The sequence below is a fragment of the Cheilinus undulatus genome, linkage group 4 (assembly GCF_018320785.1).
Source record: "Cheilinus undulatus linkage group 4, ASM1832078v1, whole genome shotgun sequence".
In the NCBI taxonomy this organism is placed as follows: domain Eukaryota; kingdom Metazoa; phylum Chordata; class Actinopteri; order Labriformes; family Labridae; genus Cheilinus; species Cheilinus undulatus.
In genome coordinates this window covers 23,394,325-23,416,443 of record NC_054868.1, presented here as the reverse complement: position 1 = coordinate 23,416,443, position 22,119 = coordinate 23,394,325, and the positions used below count along the sequence as shown (strand labels likewise).

The 22,119-nt window shown below is 38.5% G+C and overlaps 1 protein-coding gene across 1 annotated transcript in view; it reads right to left on the bottom strand.

Annotated features, from left to right (window-relative positions):
* Window positions 1-12,167: 12,167 nt before the first annotated feature.
* The window catches only part of tusc3 (tumor suppressor candidate 3), a 143,817-nt gene continuing 133,865 nt past the window's right edge, over window positions 12,168-22,119 (bottom strand). Inside the window, exons 9-10 of the mRNA XM_041785505.1 lie at window positions 18,276-18,366; window positions 12,168-12,406 (exon numbers count right to left, since the gene is read on the bottom strand). Of these exons, the coding sequence (XP_041641439.1) occupies window positions 12,391-12,406; window positions 18,276-18,366 (107 nt within the window). The 3' untranslated portion in view covers window positions 12,168-12,390. The remainder of the gene's footprint in view (window positions 12,407-18,275; window positions 18,367-22,119) is intronic.

The following is a 22,119-nucleotide window of genomic DNA, read 5'->3' as shown; positions in this document are numbered from 1 at the left end:
TCTACAGTTTTACTTGGCAGAGAAGGCTCTGCTCAACAGATGCTTCCTGGGTTAGTCAAGCAGCGTGCTCTAACTTTCCAAGGAACGCATAGCTAAAAACCCATATGTGGATAGATACATCGCTTTCCACATTATCAAGCAAATGACATTTTTCTCTTATCTTTCTAAAAATATAAATGCAAATGACAGAATATTTTTCAAGTCATCAGCCATTAGAGCATAATTCAACTGTTTTGAACAAATTTTATAACCTTTTTTTTTTTAATAAAGGCCTCAAAATACATTGTTCGACATTATTATGCAAAACAGAGTTTAAAACATTTCATAGGTTGTAAAGAACTGAAAATGGTCATTAATTGAATTTGCATCATTAGGAGGTCATATTTACTGAAATCAAAAGCTATTCCAATCAAAATAATCTTAACAGGCAAAGTTACATGTTAAAATAGGAGCCCTTCTTTGATATCACCTTCACAATTCTTGCATCCGTGTAACTTGTGAGTTTTTGGAGAGTTTTTTGCTGGAATTTCTTTGCAGGATGTCAGAATATCCTTCCAGAGCTGCTGTTTTGATGTGAACTGCCTCCCACCCTCATAGATCTTTAGCCTGAGGATGCTCCAAAGGTTCTCAGTAGGGTTGAGGTCAGGGGAGGATGGGGGCCACACCATGAGTTTCTCTCCTTTTATGCCCATAGCAGCCAATGACACAGAGGTATTCTTTGCAGCATGAGATGGAGCATTGTCATGCCTGAAGAAAATTTTGCTACTGAAGGAAATGCTCTTCTCTTTGTACCATGGAAGAAAGTGGTCAGTCAGAAACTCTATGTACTTCCTGAGGTCATTTTCACACCTTCAGGGACCCTAAAGGGGCCTACCAGCACTCTCCTCATGAATCCGGCCCAGAACATGACTCCACCACATCCTTGCTGACATCACAGCCTCATTGGGACATGGTGGCCATCCACCAACCATCCACTACTCCTCCATCTGGACTATCCAGGGTGGCATGGCACTCATCAGTAAACAAGACCGTTTGAAAATGAGTCTTCATGTATTTCTGGGCCCACTGCAACCATTTCTGCTTGTGAGCACAGGATAGGGCGGCCGAATAGTAGGTTTATACACGACTGCAAGCCTCTGGAGGATCCTACACCTTCAGGTTTTGGGACTCCAGAGGCACCAGCAGCTTCAAATACCTGTTTGCTGCTTTGTAATGGCATTTTAGCATCTGCTCTCTTAATCTGATGAATTTGTCCGGCAGAAACCTTCCTCATTATGTCTTTATCTGCATGAACCCGTCTGTGTTCTGAATCAGCCACATCACAGTATGATGATCACAAAATATCTAAAGTTTTCATCCCTTCTCCAAGGCATTGTACTATTTGAGGCTTTTTGGCAGCAGAGATCCTTTTTCTTTCCCATATTGCCTTCCAAAAAGTTTCTTAAGATCACAGCATGATGTGTTGCTTTTTGAGCCTACTTCATTTTGTCAGACAGGTTCTGTTTAAGTCATTTCTTAATTCAACAGGTCTGGCAGTAATCAGGCCTGAGTGTGTCTCATGAAATTGAACTCAGCTTTTCAAAAAAAAGTGGTTGATCATGCTTTTATGAAATAGCAGTATTGTTATTTTAATGGCTTCTTTAACATTTAAAAATGAATAAATGTTACTGGTTTCCTGATAAAAGTTGAGCATGAGGACAAACTTGTGCAAAGTAGAAAGTTTTAATAAGTTTCAATTCCCTGCATAGATGTTTTATGACAAGGAGAAAAAAAAGATAATGAAAGTTTCACAGATAACATTTCATCTCCTCTTTCCTCCCCTTCCCATCTACTTGCAGATTTTTTTCTGTTGTGATTATCAATTTTTCATCAGAAAACTAGATCTCAGCAGAAATCTCTTCTCAAAATGAGTTCCCCTGCAAAATAGAAGTGGTAATTTAATCTGTGGTAGATGGTACTTCTGAATCTCACACCTTACAAGCTGTCACGGCACAACATTATCCTGTATTATCTGTAAACATATCATCTTATATATGATTCTTCTTTGCTCCTTTAATGGACTCTGCTTCCACCTCTTTCTCCTTCCCAGGTAATTCTGCTGTGATTGCTGTAAATCTTCGTGATTGTGTTTCAGAGCAGATTCCCGCTCATCCTCAGGCAGGATCTGGGAGACTGGGTGATGTGTTTGAGGTGGGTATGGGGCTGGGGTTGCAATCAGGGAAATACTTGCAGAATTGCCCTCCCCACAATGGGTTTCTTTAAGTATCTTTTCTCATCAGAGACGTGACTACAAGTGGAAGTTAAAGAAGACCCTGCATGAATGAATTTAAAAATCAGGACTGTATGTTGCTCATGAGGCATGCTCACATTTTTTAGTTTTGTGTGTGTTGTTCCAATGCACATAAAGGAAATTTTTTGTATTATTTTTATTATTATTTAACCAGGAGAACAACCTCATTGAGATTAAAAATCTCTTTTCCAAGAGTGTCCTGGCCAAGATAGCAACAGCACAGTCAAAGTTACAGACAAACAACGAGTAAACATACAAGTAAAATGTCAAACAACAGTACACTGAAAGAAAGCAGCAAGTAATTAAAACCAGCTATGATCAAAGTAATAAATAAACAAAATAATGTGTATACCAAAAACATTTGTAATTGCAACAATTTCTGGAAGAAATGATTTGGTTCTCATCATTCTTTAACAAACTGAAACAGCAATATGATGGCGTGTTTCCTATAATGTTAAAAAAAAATTAAAAAATGTAAATTCATTGACGCACTGTTACAAAATGTCTGCATATCAAGAGCAATGACCTTTCAGAGCAGTTTACAAGCTGTGGCTATTTACCCTACTGCCAGCATGTCAGGCAGTGTCCAGAGTAATGAGATCAGCTGTTGGTTGTACATCTCGGCTGGCGTAGTAGCAGCTCTGTTAGGAGCACATAAGAAGAAATTTAGTGCCATCTTCTGTTCTAGGTGTAGATTAAGTGGGAGGCCTTGGATGCCATGAAACACAGCTGTTTGATCGTTTTTTTTTTTCACTCACCTGGTGAGGTAGGGAGGCAAGATTGCTAAGGTTGGCATTTGAGTCATGTTGTATGACGTATCGTAACAATGTGTTTTGGGCCTAAGGTGAAGTGCAACAATGCAAATGCTATGCCCTACTGGCCATGTGTTACTGAAACCAAACAACTGGCCAGTTTAATGTCATTGACAGAAAACTTAGATTTCCTTGTTTTGACTTTTAGTGGTGTTTTTTAATGCTGCAGTTTCCTCTAAAACCACATACAGGCCAACGTACAAAAAACCTATTAAAAAGATCATGAACGCACTCAAGGACAATTTCACACACTCACATTTACAGACACAAGCACCAATGTCGACACACAAACACCAGCACTGATGCAACAAAACAGCAATGACTGAAGCAGCGCTCTGATGATAATTACTGTAGCTGTGGTGTGGATGCTGGGAGAAAGTGTTTGTGGACTGCAGATGAGAGGAGAGGCTGCTCCACTGTGACATGTCACCATGCTCTGATAACACAGACAGCAAAGGAGCGTCTTCAAAGTTTGTCTTGTGGCAGCAGGACACCAAAACAAAGGTCAAGAAAGACAGGACCATCACACACCAGAGAGGAATCAGGTCAGACTGCAGGTTGCAGCTCAACTGCTGAGAGATGAAGCACCAGAAGCTGTGTGCTTTTTCAAGATTAATTAAAGTCCATTAATTTGGAGAAGCTGAAGGAAATTGAAAAGGTTGATGAAAATGGAAAAGACATTTGCAAAATTAATCAAGACTTCCTCATTTTTAAGTCACGCAAGGCTGAGACCAATGGATACAACAACCTTGTCACAGAAGAATAGAAGTACTCTCAAAGTTAACTTGAAAGAAGCTCTGCAGTGCTGGAAAATTGGCATTTCATTGAGTGTTCACTTGAGTCAAAACACTGAGAAACATATCATGTCCTATGACTAAATGATTTTTTATGGCAGAAATGAACATGTTTACAGCTTGGTACAGAAAAAGAGGCTTAAGTCTGAATTCAAAAACTTTACCAGGGCTGAACTACTCTCAAAACATCTAAGTTGTTTAGATCAGTAGTTCTCAATTGACCTTCACCTTCTCATCTACAAACTGTGACCCCAATTTCAAAATGTTCAATCATAACCAAGTGTTTTATAATGAAAAATGAGGCAGTTTGGACTCAACAAGGAACAAAACATGGGATGAAACAAACACATGGAGAGATATCCTTCAAAATAAAAGCACCTCATTGACTTTTGCAATATATTTTTTTCCAGAGAGACATCTGGTACCCACTCAAAATTGCTTCACTGTCTGATTTTGGGTCCCTACCCATCAGTTGAGAAGTATGGGTTTAGATTAAGGCTGAATTTTGCACATGCATCAAAAAGGGTATGGCTTATGTAGCTGACACATGGATGGGTTTAACCTGACACCCTAGGTGGAATTGTTTCACATATCCATCTGGTAAACCTCTTATACACGGCATTTGGGAAAGGGCAGAGGCTTTGAAAAAAGAAAAAACTTGCAGGGTGATTGGATGACATTCTGTCTGTCACATCTCTACGGGCCAATCAGAGCAACAAAACATGTGATGTAGCTGCTACTGAGGAGTAAATCCATAGAGAGCTGCATAACACGAACCATGGCGACTATTTTGTCGTTTTTAAAAGCAAATAACTCACTGCTGTTCTTTTTTCTTCTTTTAACGAAGAAATGGCCTGACATTGAACTGACACTTTAGCAGCATCCACGCTAATGTCTTCCACCATATCTACACCGGCCTCTTGTTGCTGCTTGCTTACGTCTAACCCTCGTCACTGATTGGTTCTGTCACTTTCAAACTGGGCCCAAACGGTTCAGGTGGGAGCTCTGCAAGATGGATTCGCCAGTGAGAGACACAGAAACGGGCGTATCCATTTGCTTTGCAAGGTTAGGACGGATTATGGCTGTCTGCAAGTAAAGCAGGCTCATATTCTCAATTTCTGACCTTGGAGGCTCAAAATAATCCATTCTGAACACGTTTGATATTTACGATTCTAGGTCGTAGAGCTCTCTGACGTAGTACCCACAACAACCAATGAGTTGAGCACCTGTAATGCCAGGACAGCATGTTGTGGAGGGACAGCAAGAGGGTATTGACAGATGTTTTTCAAATCGTTTCAGATTTAAAAATCATCAAGCTGACCTTATACAGAAACAAATCAAATGCACCCCTTATTCATGTGTTATGGAATTACTTGACGGGATGTATGGTGGATGCATGACAGCTGCATCACGACTTGATTTTAATTTTGATGTACATATGTAAACAACTCAGGGCTTTGAGATTGCTGTGATCGTCTTCCTACAGTTGACTTAATCCAAAAGCCACACTCAGATCAGTAGGTAACCAGGAACAGACATGGAGACAGTGGGGAGCACTCAGTTGCCGAAGTCATTAAAGTTTTAATTGTTTAAAAAGCGTAGACATTAAATATTACAAGTCAACCATTTAGCCCTAGATGGAGCATTCCCTCAAGACAAAATCTCAAGGCACACCATATTCATTCATACAAAACAGACACTTCAACATGTGTTCCTGTTTCTTTAGTAAGGATGTATGATACTGAATTTTTGCCAATGTTCAATATGTCATCTATAACAGATTCATTTTAGCCAATATTGATATTAAAATGGTTCAACTGAAGTTTATGAACAAAAAAATGACTACTTCAGGGAAGTTTGGTCCTGACTAAAACTCCACTAACTTACTTGGATATACAGGTAGTATTTAGGGATGCTAAGGCAGATATTCACAGTCACTAGGTTGATATTAAAGCAGAAAATAGCCAACAATTACAGCTTAATATGACCAAAATTTACAGCTGATAATGGCCAATATTTACATATGATATAGGTTGACATTTACAGTCAATATAAATGTAGCCCACTATTTAGAGTAGATACAGGCTAATATTTAGATAAGACAAAGGCTGATATTCACAACCAATATAGGCCAATATTGACTGATATTCAAAGACAACATTGACTGATATTTAGAGATGGTCCAGGCCATAAACTCATTAAGATGAAGGATTAATTCATGACAGTGGGCTTAAAAGATTACCACCATTTCACAGTAGGTAAGACACTAAATTCTAAATGAATCAGTCTTTAAGCAGAGGAAATCCCCTCCTTTGACAATTGGCAGAAAATACATAGAAGTTGATCATGCAAAAGATAGGACTGGTATAATTTATCTAGCTGTAGGCTAAAAGTAGCACTAACAAAGTCATGTTACAAGTGAAAGTCCTGCCCTCAAAATGTAATACAGTCACAACCTGGATTGTGGGGAAGTGAGAAAAACCTAGCAGTAGGAGTAGGGATGGGTAAGAATTAAATTGATATCACATTACAAAAATAAGAAGATGATTAAATGTGCAACAGAATAAATGAACAAAGGCTAAATCAAAGGACAGGGCAGGCATGGATCCAGCTGAGTGAAAGACAGACCAGGACCAACAGGAAGCCAGGTATTCCACATCCGGAAGCATCACAGAACCTTGGAGAGAAAGACTCTCATGAGGAACACACCCACGCTCTACAGAGGCCATCACACCCACCCTAAAAAAGTCTGTGCTGCAAAGGGAGAAACCGGCACTAGGCCACCATATTTAACTAAAACTATTCCAAAATGTAATCACTTAACACATCAAATATACCAAAAATTAATACAACCTTAATTCTTAATTTCTCTCAGTGAATTTCTTGAACATCCCACCTATTCCCAGCAACCCTGGTACCTGGGAAGCAAATTAAAGAGAAACAGGTAGAACAACAACAAGGAAACAAGGATGACAATAACTTTAGGTACACTATTCAAAAGTCACAACAAGAGTTCACGGAATAAAACACCTGCCAGGATAATTTCTTTCTTCTATGTGATTAACGTCAAGATCATAAGACTGCAAAAACAGTCACCAATCTAGGAGAATTCAAAAATGATCTACTGCCACAATACTAAATCAGCATAGGCATTAAAAATGTCCAAAAAATGAGTGGAAATTTCTATATTCTTGAATGAATAATCACATTACATTATATGCTACATTACTGTACTATGATTGGGTCTACTGAGGGAAGATGTCTGTGGAGGTTTTCATTCATCCACGTCTGTTATCCGAGTTTTCGTCAAAGTGGAAACTGGACTTGATTGAGATTCTTAAGAACCTCATTCAAGTCCCCTGGGCGATGATTTGGAAGAGCTGATAAATATGAAGCTGACTATATTTATTAATGAAATCTGCTGAGCAGTCCTCACAAAGCCCTATATCATCTTTTCTCAATTAGATATTTTTCTATTGTTATCATATACTGTACAATCAACCTCAATGTGGAAAAGAAAGTAGCATAATGCTATCAGACTAATGTAGCTGAGTAAAAATTACATCTGTATTAGATGTGTTAAAAAGTAAGGACCAATTAACTAAAAGGAAAACATTTTAATCTCAAAATTATTAGTTTTTTATTTGGGGTACTGCAGTGTAACCATACTTATTTACTTTCAACAAACGTAGGCAAAAAACAAACAAACAAAATGCCTTTGTTTTCTCTTTTTAATAGTCTATTTCTCTTTTTAACAGGAGCATGTGATGCTGATGTGATCAGAGTGGTAAAGGAGCCAATCTGTGCTAATTTGCTGAGAAAATTCTGATGATGCCAACTCAAAGTAACGATTGCTACATGCACAATTTAGTGTATAAAAACAACGTATCCCATAAAAATATTCTGTGGGGTAAAACTCATGATAATTTGTTGTGATAAATGTAGGAAAGTAGTACTTGTTTTGGCTGGTATACTGAACACTTGCAAAGACGTCTACATGTCTCAATGTCTTTAGAAAGTAAACAACCCAAAAGGTCTGATTCTAAAATCACCTGTTTCTAAAGTTCTTCAGTGTCTAGATGCCTGCAATCTCACAGAGTAACAGATTCAGAGGACAGGGTTTTCGAGAACTGATGATGTGCTTTATGCAGGATGAATAAGTGCACTCATGGTCTATTCAATTCGGGAATTACCTCATTCAAAGTGTGACTTTATGAAGCCTCAGCAAGATTATTCTATATGTCATTATGCCTTTTGTCTGACAATTACCCCATCTCCCAGATCCATGTTGATTTAGCTTCATTTGCTATGACTGATCCCTCCCTGAAGGTGACATTTGTTCTGCTGATTCCCCTCAACACATAAAGACCAGCAGAGAAGGGGAAGAAAATGAAAGCTTCAGCTCAAAAAATCATGACCATTACTAGTTGACTTTTTATTCATATATTTTTAGATACTTTAAGCTTGATACAAAAACATGCAGTGATTTGCAAACCTTATTAACCTATTTCTTTCAATTCACAATGGAACATAAACACCATCAGATGTTGAAATTGGGGCATTTTATCATTTCATGAAAAATATTGGCTCATTTTGAATTTAATGAGGAAACTGTGGAGACCAGTTGCTGGAGTTTTTGGAGAGGAATGTTGTCCCATTTCTGTCTGATAAAGGATTCTATTGACCCAACAGTACTGGGTCTTCTTTGCTGAATTTTTTGTTTGTTTAATGATGTGCCGAATGTTTTCTAATGGTGAAAGTTCTGGACTGCAGGCTGGACATTTCAGCACCTGGACTCTTCAACTGCAAAGCCATGCTGTTGTGATGATAGATGGATTTTGCTTGAGTGGCTCAACTTAAGATGTTCCATTTTAATATGAGAGGTTATCATGCACATCATGCATCATTAGCATGTTCATGGATGATTTACCATCGTAGTTTGGCAAACTAGGGGCCCCTAAACAGCATTTTGCATAGGGCCCATACAAAGCTAGAAATGGCCCTGCACACAGCGCCCAGACTATTTTTTGGAATTAGGGTTGTAATCACAGCAAAAACAAACTTACATCAACAGGATAAATGAGACATGGTTGAAGAATGTCAGTGCTGTAAATCATCTCTAAGAACGTTTTTCACAGTCGTAATGAAGGCATGAATAACTTCATATTGACTCTGTTACTCTCTTTCAACTCTTAAGAGCCATGTTTGTTACTTACTTAAATCTTGGTATTTTTTGCTCTCTTGAATAAGCAGGAAAATGTCAGAGAGATTTCAACAACCTTGGACTAAGTCCCTTCTGAAAAATTAATCATTTCAACAATTAACAGCAAAGTCTATCGACTGATATCCATTTACTGAGTAAATGATGATCAAGAAGGGAAAGAGAAAAGCTAAAAAGCTCTGTGAGACTTCTTAACAATGATCTGGGTAGTTCACAACATCTGTTCCTAGAGTTGTGTTTAACTATACACCATGTGCCCATGGTTGATTCAGGATAAAAATAGCCAAGAATGGGAAGTCTGATAGGGAATATTTTCACAACATTTGTCAAAAGTGGTCTATGTGCAGCAATGTTCCTCTGCCTGCCCACGCATAGCTGGTTACATAAATGGTTTCAGTGCTTCAGCCCACTCAGTGTTTCAGTGGGCAGTCCACCAGTGAAAGAATTAGTAATATGTATTCTCTAAATGACCTATGCTTCTCACATTCAGTGGGGAAAGTTAAATCCCTAGCAGGCAGTCTGCTGTGAACTCTGTTCATGTGTTACTATTTTGCATCAGTGATTCGGGTTTGGTGCCAACAGTGAATGTTTGTCGAATACAGAGAGAAGTAAAACTGTAGATGCTGAATTTTAAGTGTTTTTGTTCAGCTCTAACCTCTTGGGGTCATTCCTAGTCTTATATTTATCAGTTTTGTTGTATTTGATTAAACAACCACCACTATCAAACTCCTTCTAAATTGGTTGAGCTGCTAAGATGAGCTGTAACATGGGTCAAAATATAGATTTAATGCAGCGGTACTGTATACTTGCAAAAAATCAACATTTTTTTAAAACAGGGATAGAGATGGGCTAAGCACACTTATTCTAGTCAATAAAACCTAAGGTTACCAGATAGTGCAATGCAAGCAGGTTTAACATATTCACTGCAGTGACGCCAGAGATAGCAAAATGGTAAATGTCAGATACTTGCTGGTTCTCAACCTGAGGGTTTAAGTCCTATGACCTATGATAAATTATGGAACTTCTTACCTAATCAGCCCACTTTCAATTTTAGCCTTTCCAGTTTTACACTGATATATATGAAGCTCAAGTTCTAGTTTTACCAACTGCAGATCTGTGTCTTTATCAGGGCTTCTCCAAAGCTGCTGTGCTACTGTTATCAAATTCAAGAGACAAAAATGGGGGAGAAAATAAATGAAGAAATGACATCCTCAGGGTAGTGTTCTGCCTGCACCAGCTATGCATAGGTTATGTTTTAAGTTAGCTGTAAGGAGATGAAAGGTTCCACTTTACCAGCTTAAAGTCCAAAATATTGTGTCAGTAACAATATTTTCACCTAATTTGACCAATCAGTGAAAGCATTTTATTGTAGTGATTATTACAGTGCTGGCTCGTTGTCTAATTGTCCATAAAAAGCTAATAGTTGAAAATAATTATTGCTGTCACTGATTCTCAAACAGTGCTGAAAGTACATACAAAGTTCAAGTGCATCCAAAAAACATAGAACTTCATTTTTTTCCCCGTGATTTCATTCAAGAAGTGAAAATTGCATAAATTCTAGATTAATCATTACAAATTGAAAAATTTCCTGACATATTTTGGTCTAATCTTGATGATTATTAACCTTGCAAAGCAGATGGAGACGCCTGTTTCCTTGTTTCTCCCTGGCAAATCCATCTTGCAAAGCTCCCGTCTGAACCATTTGGGCCCGGATTTATGAAGTGGAGCATTTTACCCCAGTAATTCAACTGTATGAACCTTGACTGTGTGTTTAAGAGCTGATCAATAAAAAACAAAAAAAAAAAAAAAATCAATAAACACATGATCCTGATTGATCAGTATGTTTGGAGATTAAGATAGCCATTGTAACATATCACCTCGCAACACGTATAATTGCACACCATTTCATGGCAAGAGGACAGCAACAGGAGCTCATCCGGTGCTCTAAAATATATGAGTTACATTCTTATGACTGGCTATTCTAATAGACATTACATCACTCTGTTCATTCAATAGACTGCTAGATATTTCAAGTTTTCTTAAGTCTCTTTTAAAGTCTTAGTCTGAAACTGAGGTATCGTAGCAACTCTCTTCTCAATGTGGGACAATGTCAGGCTGCGGTCTAACTCGCCACCTCCTGTAGCACTTAAGGGTTTCTGCTTTTTATAAATACCCAAATGTAAGGAATTGTGCTTACTCTACGACCTGAATGTAAATAACTGTGATTATATTACTAACTTACTTACTTACTAAGTTAAATATCATGATTGCATAAAAAAAATCCAAACGTTACCTCGAGTTCAGTTGTCCACAGCAATGCCATGAACTGCTGTGGTGCTTATTTGTTTGACTTCTGTGACCGGAAATTTAAACCATAACAAAATTCTTTTTTGCTGTATTAACATACCTCCATGTTGTAAACTTTAAGGGTAAGGCCAGCTGAACTGTGAGCGTTTAGGGTGCCAACTAAATTGTACTCTGTGATTGGCCAGATTTTAGTAAACTTCACCTGGACCTTGTTGTAAGATGATTTCTATAACTATATTTGCACTGGTTACAACACAAGATTGATAAATGAGGGCCATAGAGTTCTGTTTTATTACCATAAAGTCAACTAAACACAAATACGATTTTGACCAGACTTTAAATTATTGGCCTAGGAACATCACTTCTTGTTAGTGTTCATCAGACTAATTTTGTAAGTGTTTATTCCTCTTTGTAGTTTAAAAAAAAATGCATTATTTGATCTAAAACAAAGGAGATTTAACACAGAGAAAGACAGCTCTACTGAACCATCCACTCATACCATGTTTGAGCTTTCCATAAACATGAGTGTCTTCTTCAGACTATCACAAGGATCTGTTCTGCTGTGGACAGCACCAGCATGAATGAGCCTGGATGATTTACTGGTAAGTTAAATGTGTCAGTTAGCAGAAAGGGCATGGAGTAAATTCTGCTATTAGGCCATCCAGCTAACTCCTTTACTTGTCACAGATTTACATCAAGAACAAGATATCAAAAATAATCATGAACAAATGACAAAATACAGGGACATGCCAAACACCTTTATTTTCCAGTGTGAGAGGAATAATTTATTTGCAATTCAGCTCCAAGAGTTTAAAATAGCAATGGATAAAAAAACAACACAAAAAAGGAACCCCACCACGAACTCTAGACTCAGCTGTGATGCTGCCTCCTCTTCAAGTACGTTCATGACACCTCCTCTTCTCACCTACAGCTTCTCTCCATTTGCTGAACTCCTCTGTCTTTTTTTCACTTGATAAGGAAGCTGAGAAAGAGTTTAAAGACAGACAGAAAACAGAGGATAAAGGGAGATAAATTGTTTTTTTTTTGTTATTGATATAACATGACACATTTTTTGCAGACTGCAAAAAAGACAAAAGTAGAAACATTTGCTGCTGTTATCTTGTTAAAAAAATGCTAAATGCAGGTTAAGAAAATGTCTGGGAGCACCTAATCATACAAAGTATTTTGAAAATGTTGTTGAAGAAGCATCTTTCTTTATCAAACAGGAAGGCAAATGGAGTAGTGGGAGAATCGCCTCTAAACATCTATATATTTCATTAAAAATTCAAAACTTTCATATAAATAATAGATATGTTTTCACTGTCAAAGTCAGTGTAACAGACTTTTAAATACTACTTCTAGCAGCTAAACAGTGCAGCAGTTCAAGTGCTATTCAGATAAATACACATTTGCTTTAGACCTGTTCTATATATATGTTTAACATAAAATATGTGTGGATATACCACACACTACTCAGTGAAGTGACTCACAGGTTGTAGGATTTTTGGCTGACCGTCGAGGTCAGCCCTACACACGGGTCTGTATGTGTCTGCCTGACTTAATGACTATACTTTCAGAGCCATACAGAGTTGCACCAGCGCAGGAGTAGTGACATCGAATGGCGGTTCATGTAGCATAGTGGACCTCTGCTGACACCGTGATCTGTTAACCTTGCAAAGCAGATGGGTTTGCCAGACTCCATGTCTGTCATCTGGCAAAGCCATCTAGAAAAGCTCTAATCCATAAAGTTGGTGCTGATGATGATTATCACAAGATGAGCAAAGAACTGCACTTAAAGCTTTCCCTGGCAGAAAAGATGTTTTTGCTCTTCTCCCCATCGCCTTTGGCATGAGTTTGATTCACCTACTGGCTCCTGTAATAGCTGGCAACCATAGCAGCTACAATGACTAGTTAAATTCTGATTAGCCTGTGATGAACGTGACAACGTGTTAGTCCAGTCAACCTTCAAGACATTTTTCAAAGGTTCTGCCCTTTCCCAAACACCTTTAGTGGGCGGTTGTCCAGATGGATGTGAGGCATATCCTGCCTAATAGATACGTGAATCAGTCCAACTAACGTGTGAAGTTAGTTCAGTAGATCCCTGAAGAGACACTGAAACAATAAGTTGGTGTATTATTGTGAGTTAAATGGCATGCAATAAAATAATACAGTGTGCTGAGTTTGGGTATAATGCTTTTCTACGAGCTAATGAAATTCTGTTGGCTATTTGGGTATTAATATTTTACGACTCGGTATGTCCTGTAGTTCTCTGGCTTTGGTACCTGAAAAGAGATGCTTCTAAATATTTTGTTGCTTAAGGAGGAAGGGCCTCAAATTGGCCTCAAATGCCCTGGTTGGGGCATGCTGCTTTGACCTAAGACCTTTGGTAGAAGGTGGTCATGAAATTTGATCTGAATTGTTTGTTTGTGTTGCCTTTATAATAATAATAATAATAATAATAATAATAATAATAATAACTTTATTTGTATAGCACTTTTAAAAACATGGGTTTACAAAGTGCTTTGACATGTGCAGAAGCAAGCAGAAGAACAAAGCAACAACCCAAACAAAAGATAAGAAGACAGAACGTGACATGCAGACAACATCAGCAGAATCCAAACACTTAAAGAAACTAACCAAAAATATGGATGAGATAATAATTCATCAAGATCAATATACATCAAAACCTCGACGTCATGTGATGCCATGCAAACTAACACATCACAGATATCAATCAGAGTGCAGACAAGAAACCATTCTACACAACTAAGACATCATGAACATCATCAGGATGCAGGCAAGACACAGACATCAAGTACCATAAAATGATAGGAACAATAGGAACGATAGGAATGACAGGAACCCAACTACACAGGCTGAGACCAAGTCTTCTCTTATGCAAACTGTATTGTTCAAAGGTGTGACCATTATCAACTATCAATATGAGCCACAAGCCAGCTTGCAAACTAGTAAATCTGGTGGCGAGGAGTAGTAAAATGCAGTTCCCTTGTACTGAAGAAAAGGAGAAGAAACTGGTGGAGTTGAAGATTTGGCACATGGTGCACATGGTGGACAGAAATTACTTTGGCCCTCCAAAAGTTCAAACTAGGAATATGAACAGACTTCGATGGCTGCAGTGATTTCTGTCCAACTCTATTCCTTCTTTTTTCTCCACTCTATCATAATACAAAGAGGAGGACATGTCAAAGAGGCACTCCTGCCCTCTCCCAACCACTCCACCAGTTTCTTCTCTTGTTCTGTAGTTGTAAATTCCCAGCAAGTATATGAGAGGGAAAGCACTCAGAAAGAATCTAGTTAAAGTCGTGCAGTTAGTGACCCTGAAAGATCCCTAGCCTTTGCAAAATCTTTGTCTGTGACTGAAACTCGGAGTAGCTGACACATTGCCTCCAGATGTGAGAGGGTGCAAGAGGCTGTTCTTTTAAAGTCTTTTAAGAAAAGTTAAAGTGTTGAAGTGTATCCTGGGCTTAAGCTGTTCTTCTCATCCCACTGCTATACTTTGTGCATCTTAGCCAGCCTAAGATCCATGAGTTAAATCAGTGGGTGTAAACTGGTGGATCGGGACTCAAAAGTTGGTCGCAGAGCTGTTTTTAGTGGGTTGTGAAGGTGTGCCTGAAAAAAACTGTGGTTAAAATCCATGATGTATGACTTAAGCAAACATTTTATTTTACTCATGTTTTGGTGTTAACAAAGCCAGTTTTCTCATTTGAATGTCTTAATTTTTCCAAATCTCAAGAAAACAAATAAAACGCTACACCTTTCTATGGGGTTTGGAAAAAAATACAATGTATTCATGCATGTCAGTTTAGGGTTTCAATTATGACATGTCTGTACTGTCTCTTCATTCAGTCATGTTTTGTTTCATGTATGGTACAAACTTCAGCATGCTTTGTGAAATAAATTGAAGTTGTTGAACATTTTTAGGAATTTGGGTCGAGATTGCTGATTCAAGAGGTGGTGGTAGGTCCCTGAGGCTAGACCAGTTAAGAACCGCTTGGTTAAACTAATTACCCATCATTTTTTATAGACACTGGCCTGAAATCCCAGTCAAATGCTGTTCTAAAACTGTAATGAAGCCTCCAGCCACTGGTAGCTGCTGTATTTTCACGCAATAGATGCTGCCTTCCTGGAAAAGCTGTCCCCAGCACTTTGCCAGATATAAATATGAGAAGCTTAGCAGTTACCATGTTGTAGGCGCAGTATGGCATGGCATTTTTTTTTTTTTTTTACTAGAAAATGTAAATAAAGTGGCACTGTTACACCTTGTCATCTGTTGAGCCCTCACACTGCAGTGGGGAAGTGGGACTGTGAACGTTTCCTTAAGAGTCTTTGTGCCTTGTTGGATCTAGCTCCCCTCATCTCTGCAAATCTTTACAGGGCGATGATTTGCTAAGCAGCTCCTTGTATCAATTAAATTCCCCATCAAGATTGTAAATGGAGTCTGACAGTGTCTGCATATTGTTTTTGTTTGTCCGCCACCTCTTCTCCTTTCTTTACACCGGGAAACTAAAATGCTTCTACACATCAGATCTAAAAGTTGCTGGAGCCTTCACAATCTCCAAAACTTCAGTCGCTTGGGTCTCCCCATAGACTTATCTCCTGATCCCTTTGCCACTTCTAGTATCCACCATTTTTGTGATGTTAGATCAAGCCAGTGAATGGAGCACAAAGGATGATGGGTACACAAAGGCTGATGGTAACTGCAATTCCCCACTTCTCTTCACTCTGCCTCCCTGATCACAAACCCTTCACCAGGAAGAGAAGAATGATGATTGGCCCTGTGCATGCTTCCTCAAACACACACTAACCCACAGAAATGTTCACTGAAGGATATAACAACTATGAAGAGATATTCTAACTTTGTACTGCGGCATGCTCATTGCTGTATGCAGTCTGTACCATCTTTGCCAAGATTAAAACACCATGTGTTTGACTGATATATGCTGCCAGCCTCATTTTGGGTATATACAATTGTAAGAGTTTTCCTACCAAAGTTGATACTTTAAATAAAAAAAAAGGTTTATGTAAACTTTTGTTTTTTGGTATTTATTTCTTGTTTTCTATCTTGATGCATATGTCATGACATCTATTTTGGGTGAAACTACAAATTTTCTATGAAAACATTTGATAGTGTAAGTAAAGGACCAGAAATGCTTTCTGTTTCATTCTGACCCTTCTTGAATAGTTACCGGGGATGTTTTCTTTTTTTTTTTTTTTTTGGCATTTCTTTTAAATTTTTGATCTATTTTTGCTAACACTGGAGATAAATACAGATCAAATCAAAATAAAAAATTACAACTTTGAAGCAATGAAATAAAGCTTGTCTTATTGTATTTTCCGGACTATAAGTTGCACTTTTTTTCATAGTTTGGCTGGTCCTGCGACTTACAGTCAGGTGCAACTTATATATCAAAATATATGTAATACAACATGTTTTTAAATGTTAATCCATACTGACCGACATGCACAAGGAGTAAACATTACCGTCAACAGCCGCAAGAGGTTGCTCTAGGCTTGTGACAACTATATGCTGTTCCTGTACCACTGAAAAAGTTAATGAAAATGGTAATCGAGCAGCAGAAAGAAAGTTTGGAGTGAGTGAGAAACTTGTGAGGGACTGGCGAAAAGCAGTGGTTACTCTTACTGCAATGAAGAAAACAAAGAAAGCTAATCGCAGGCTGAAAGCAAGATGGCCAGAGCTGGAGGAACGAGTCCACAGATGGGTGCTTGAACAACGTGCTGCCGGGAGAGGCTTGTCAACGGTGCAGTTACGTCTCCACGCCCTGGTAGTTGCGAAGGAGATGAATATAAATTACTTTGCAGGCGGGCCTTCTTGGTGTTACCGCTTCATGCATCGCAGCCACCTCTCTATCAGACCATGGACAACGGTGTGTCAATTTCTAAATAAATGCGACCTATAGTCCAGTGTGACTTATATATGTTTTTTTCCTCTGCATGACGCATTTTTTGACTGATGTGACTTATACTCCGGAGCGACTTATAGTCCGGAAAATACAGTATTTCATAATACCATAATTGATCTCTTAATGGAAAGACATTACTTGACAACACTAGCCTTTTCCTCAAACTGGCATAAAGCCTTTTGATCCTACTTCAAGCCCACATGACAGTATAATATCTGTCCGTGAGGAGCGGTATTACCATCTCAAATCTTCAGAGGCTATTCTCTGCAGCTGGAGGAGTTCAGCTGATGTGCTTTAATATCCTACACCTGCTTCAGTGGCAGTGAATTGGACCCAGACACTATGAATTGGCAGAGTGTTTTCTGTCACACATTAAATCTTTTTTATGTAGTGGCGACCTTTAGCTCAAAGTGGGACCAAATTGCTGCTGTTCTGGCTCACTAAGCTGAAGTGTTTTAGGATCCAGACATGCTCACTATATGAGGACATACAGACAATTCTTCCAGATGAATCCATATTCTCTAATATTTAGGGTGAAGAGAAACTGTGCTCCTGGACTTTACATTGACTGCCCTGCAAAATATCAAAGATTGGTTTGTGGCAACAAAGTCAGATTGAAAATCTGTTTAGGAATTTAAGCAGCAAAATGGGTGGCTGAAGGAACAACCTTGGTGCAGCATATTGTGCATTTTGGAGGGAGTGTTTCAAATCGAGCAGCTGTCCAAAGATCAATAAAATAATGGAAATGGATGGATGGTGTTCTGGCCTGGATTCTTGCTCTGTGTCTCTGATAACTGAGCAGTGATTTTATGTCAACTTAAATGATTTGAGCATCCATTATGTGCTTGTATATTGTTCTTGAAATAAGTGTTGAGTAAGTCAGGTGAAACTTGAACCATGTTACTGTACCTGTAGGGGTATCCATGGTACTTGGACCTGAAAATGGAGAGCAGGAAGCTGAAGAAAAACACCACCAGGCCAAGGCCAACAAGGCAGATGACTGGAAAGAGACACACAAACAGACATATTAAAAAACACAAGATTGTTGATCTCTTCAACAAAAAAAGAGTTCAAAGCTCCTATGAAAAACTTTTGCTTGATGTAGATTTTGGTGATTCCAATAGACTTGTGCCAACGTATTTTTGTTCTCTTCCATTAGGCATCAAGGCCGCATCTGTTTCTTTTGTGTATCAGCAGCTGATCAGACAGAGAGGAAGAGGAAAAGGGAGACAAGCATTATGTCCCTCTAAGTAAGTATGAGAGAAGTTAGACATCTCATGCTGAATTAAAATATTTTTTGCTTTTTTTTATTTTTACAGTTTTTCTGCAGTTGATGTTATTCTGCACTCTTAATTTGGGATCATTACACACCATTAACAACCCTCCTCATGTGGATCAGCTTTTGTAGCCTCAATAATGAATGTGGAGTGACATATTTCAAAACATAAATTGAGTTATGTATGAAATGTGCAGCTAAATAATTCTGATGTAAGATCTGGCACAGGTAAAGAAAAGCTGTAGGAGGCAGAGCAGAAGTGCTGTGTATCTTAAGAAAGAGAAGGTGCACATGATCATTTGAACAGTTGAGTATGAATGAATAAAGAAGGTGAAGTCATTTGTGAACAGAAGCTGAAATGAACTGAAAGAAAAGCACTATATTGGCCAGTATGTGTCAAAACTTTGTTAACAATATTTTAACAGCCTTTCTCCATTTCTTTTTTTATCAGAACAAGGAACAGTAAAAACCGCACGGACCATCAAAAAAAAGAATCACCACCCCAACTTACAGAGTTACCGATTTGGTAATCCGTAGGTATTGAGCTCTGTGTGTGCTAAAATATGGATGGTAATTTGTCCTGGGATTTTTATTCTGCAAATTACAGAGATGGTTAATGTGCATAGGATTAAAATCACAGACGGCCCAAGTAATAATTACAAATAACCACAGGTCCCCAGGTAAAACACATCCTGTCCAAATAGGGCATTAGTTTTAGTCTTTAGATTATTATTCCTTTAAGTTTTAGTCACATCAGCCAGCCCTACCAAATAGACAAATTATTTTTGTCAGTTATCATCTTGTCTGGTGTTGTAGGTTACATGGAAGCAACACTATAATTTTAGACCATTTCCTAACCACCTCAAACTTCTCAAAGTAACTTTAAATAATCTTTTATCACATAGTTACCATGTTTGCAAACTTTGTGCAGACACTGTTCTATGCATAATAATTATTTCACAATAGCCTGCGAGCACATTTGATTCCTGGCTAAAGGCAGCCTCTTAAATCATTTCATGCACATTATTAGTGCTGATGCAACTCTCTGTTTGATCTCTGTGCAAATTGAATGTGCTTGCAGGGTTTAGACATGGTACATGCTGAAGGCATTGCTCTTCATTTCTTGTTGGTGGTTATTACACACACACAAACATACAAATAGCTACATATAAAGGCTTTCATAAGAGGGTATTAGCTATCTGAAATTTGCTAAAAGGTAACAGGGAAGAGGACTAAGGGCTTACCTGGCACATTTCATCATGCCAAACCCTTATTAATAACATTTACCTTTATTTAGGCAATATCTCAACACAGTCTCATTTTCATCATCAACCCTGCTGTCCTGCAGAAAATTTTGCTTGCAATCATAACCATCTTATTTCCTCAGTGGCTATTCCCCAGCAAAATATACATTAGCATGATCTTTAATCTGCAGGGGGATTGTGAGTGTTATGTGTAGGTGTATGCACACACACTCATGTTAGGTGTACTGTAATCCTTTAGAAGCACAGTGTTAAATTAAACTGTCACCACAGACTGATACTGTTAATCAGGGATTAAGATGAGGACCTCTCCTGGAGACCAAATGTGAGATATGCTCGTTCTCACAGTGTGCCTTTGTGTTTGAGTTTAATTATGTGTGCATGACATCGAGAGGAAGTGGTGTCAGAACAAAAGACATGAATAGATATGAAACAAATCTTCAGCATCAATTTGTGCATATGTGCTGCCATTCATCTAGAGTGCTGTAAAAAAACACTTGCTCCCTTCCTGATTTCCTAGTCTTTTTTTTTTCACAAAATTGTCACACATCAATGTTTCGGATCCCAAACAAATTTTATATTAGACAAAAAATAACCCCAGAAAAAAAGCAGTTTTAAAATTGTGATTTTATATAATAAGGGAAACAAGTCACCCAAACCTACCTGGACCTATGAGAAAAAGTTGTTGCCCCTTAAATCTAACAACTGGTTGTGCCACCTTTGGCAGCAACAACTGGAAGCGTTTGTGATAACTGGCAATGAGTCTTTCACATTGTAGTAGATGAATTTTAGCCCACTCTTTGCAGAATTGTTGGATTTAAGCTCAGACTACTCCCAAACCTTCTTTTTTTTTTTTTTTACCCAGATGTGGACTTGAACCTGTCTCAATCTGAGTTATGTAGGCTAAAATACCCCCAAAAGCAATGCATCATGCTGCAATGTAAAGAAATTCAAGAACAGATGGGAAACAAATCCCTGACATCTACCAGTGCAAGAAAAGGTTACAAAGCCATTTCCAAGGCTTTGGGACTCCCGACCATGATGGGAGCCATTATCCACAAATGCAGTAAACTTGGAACAGTGATTAAGCTTCCTAGGAGTGGCCAGTCTACCAAAATTACTCCAAGAGTGCATCAATGACTCACCCAGGAGGTCACAAAAGAACCCTCACTTGACCTCACTGACTCAGTTAGTCATTGTCCACGATTCAACCTTAGAGACTGGGCAAATATGGCATCCATGGAAGAGTTCAAGGGCCCAAACCACAGCTAGCCATTATTAGTGGAACCATGATTTCTGCTCTCCACCAGAAAATCCTGAAAAGTAATGTCCAGCCATTCATTTATGGCCTCAAGCTCAAGCGCACTTGGGTTAAGCAGTAGTGCAGTGATGCAATATACACCAGCAAGTTCACCTCTTGATGGCCTAAGAAGAAAAAATGAAGGTTTTGGAGTTACCTAGTCAGAGCCTAGACTTAAATCCAATTGAGATGCTGTGTATTGACCTCAAACAGGGTGTTCATGCTGCACCCTCTAATGTGGCTGAATTAAAACAAATTTGCGAAAAAAGTGAGCCAAAATTCCTCCCCTGTGAAGGACTCATTGTCAGTAACCAAAAATTCTTGATTGCAATTTTGCCACCAAGGCACAACCATCTGTTAGGTTGTGCCACCCTTTGTTTGATGATCTGGAACATTTAGATGTGAAATCAGAGAAGGGGGAAAATAGTGTTTTAATTTTTTTTACAGCATTTTACAAGGCTCCAGAGATTTGTGAGTTTTGTGATCTGTAATACACATGTGCACAGTACATCTGCTGCCATTGCATACTGTCAGCTCCTCTTTCACTTCATGCATTTTGTATGCTCTGGTTCAACACAATAACCATTGTAAGAGTGCAAGCACACCTATACAAACATGCTATCAAACCTCAGGGGCTGTCATTTGCTGTGTATGTGAGATGGAGAGCAGTTACAACATTCAAGTCCTTGTGCATTTTCCATAGCCACACACTGACTAATACACACAAAGTGAGTGACTTGATTGAGAGCACCTCGCTTTAAAAGTGTATCTCCTGGGAGAGCCCTCATGCCCCAGTGCTGCCACATCGATGCATGTGTGTGAGCGACACAAAGTCTGTGTATCTTCATTAAGTAGGGTGGGATCTTTTTCCCATAGCTCATCAATAATGACTGAGAGGTATTTTAGTATGCATCC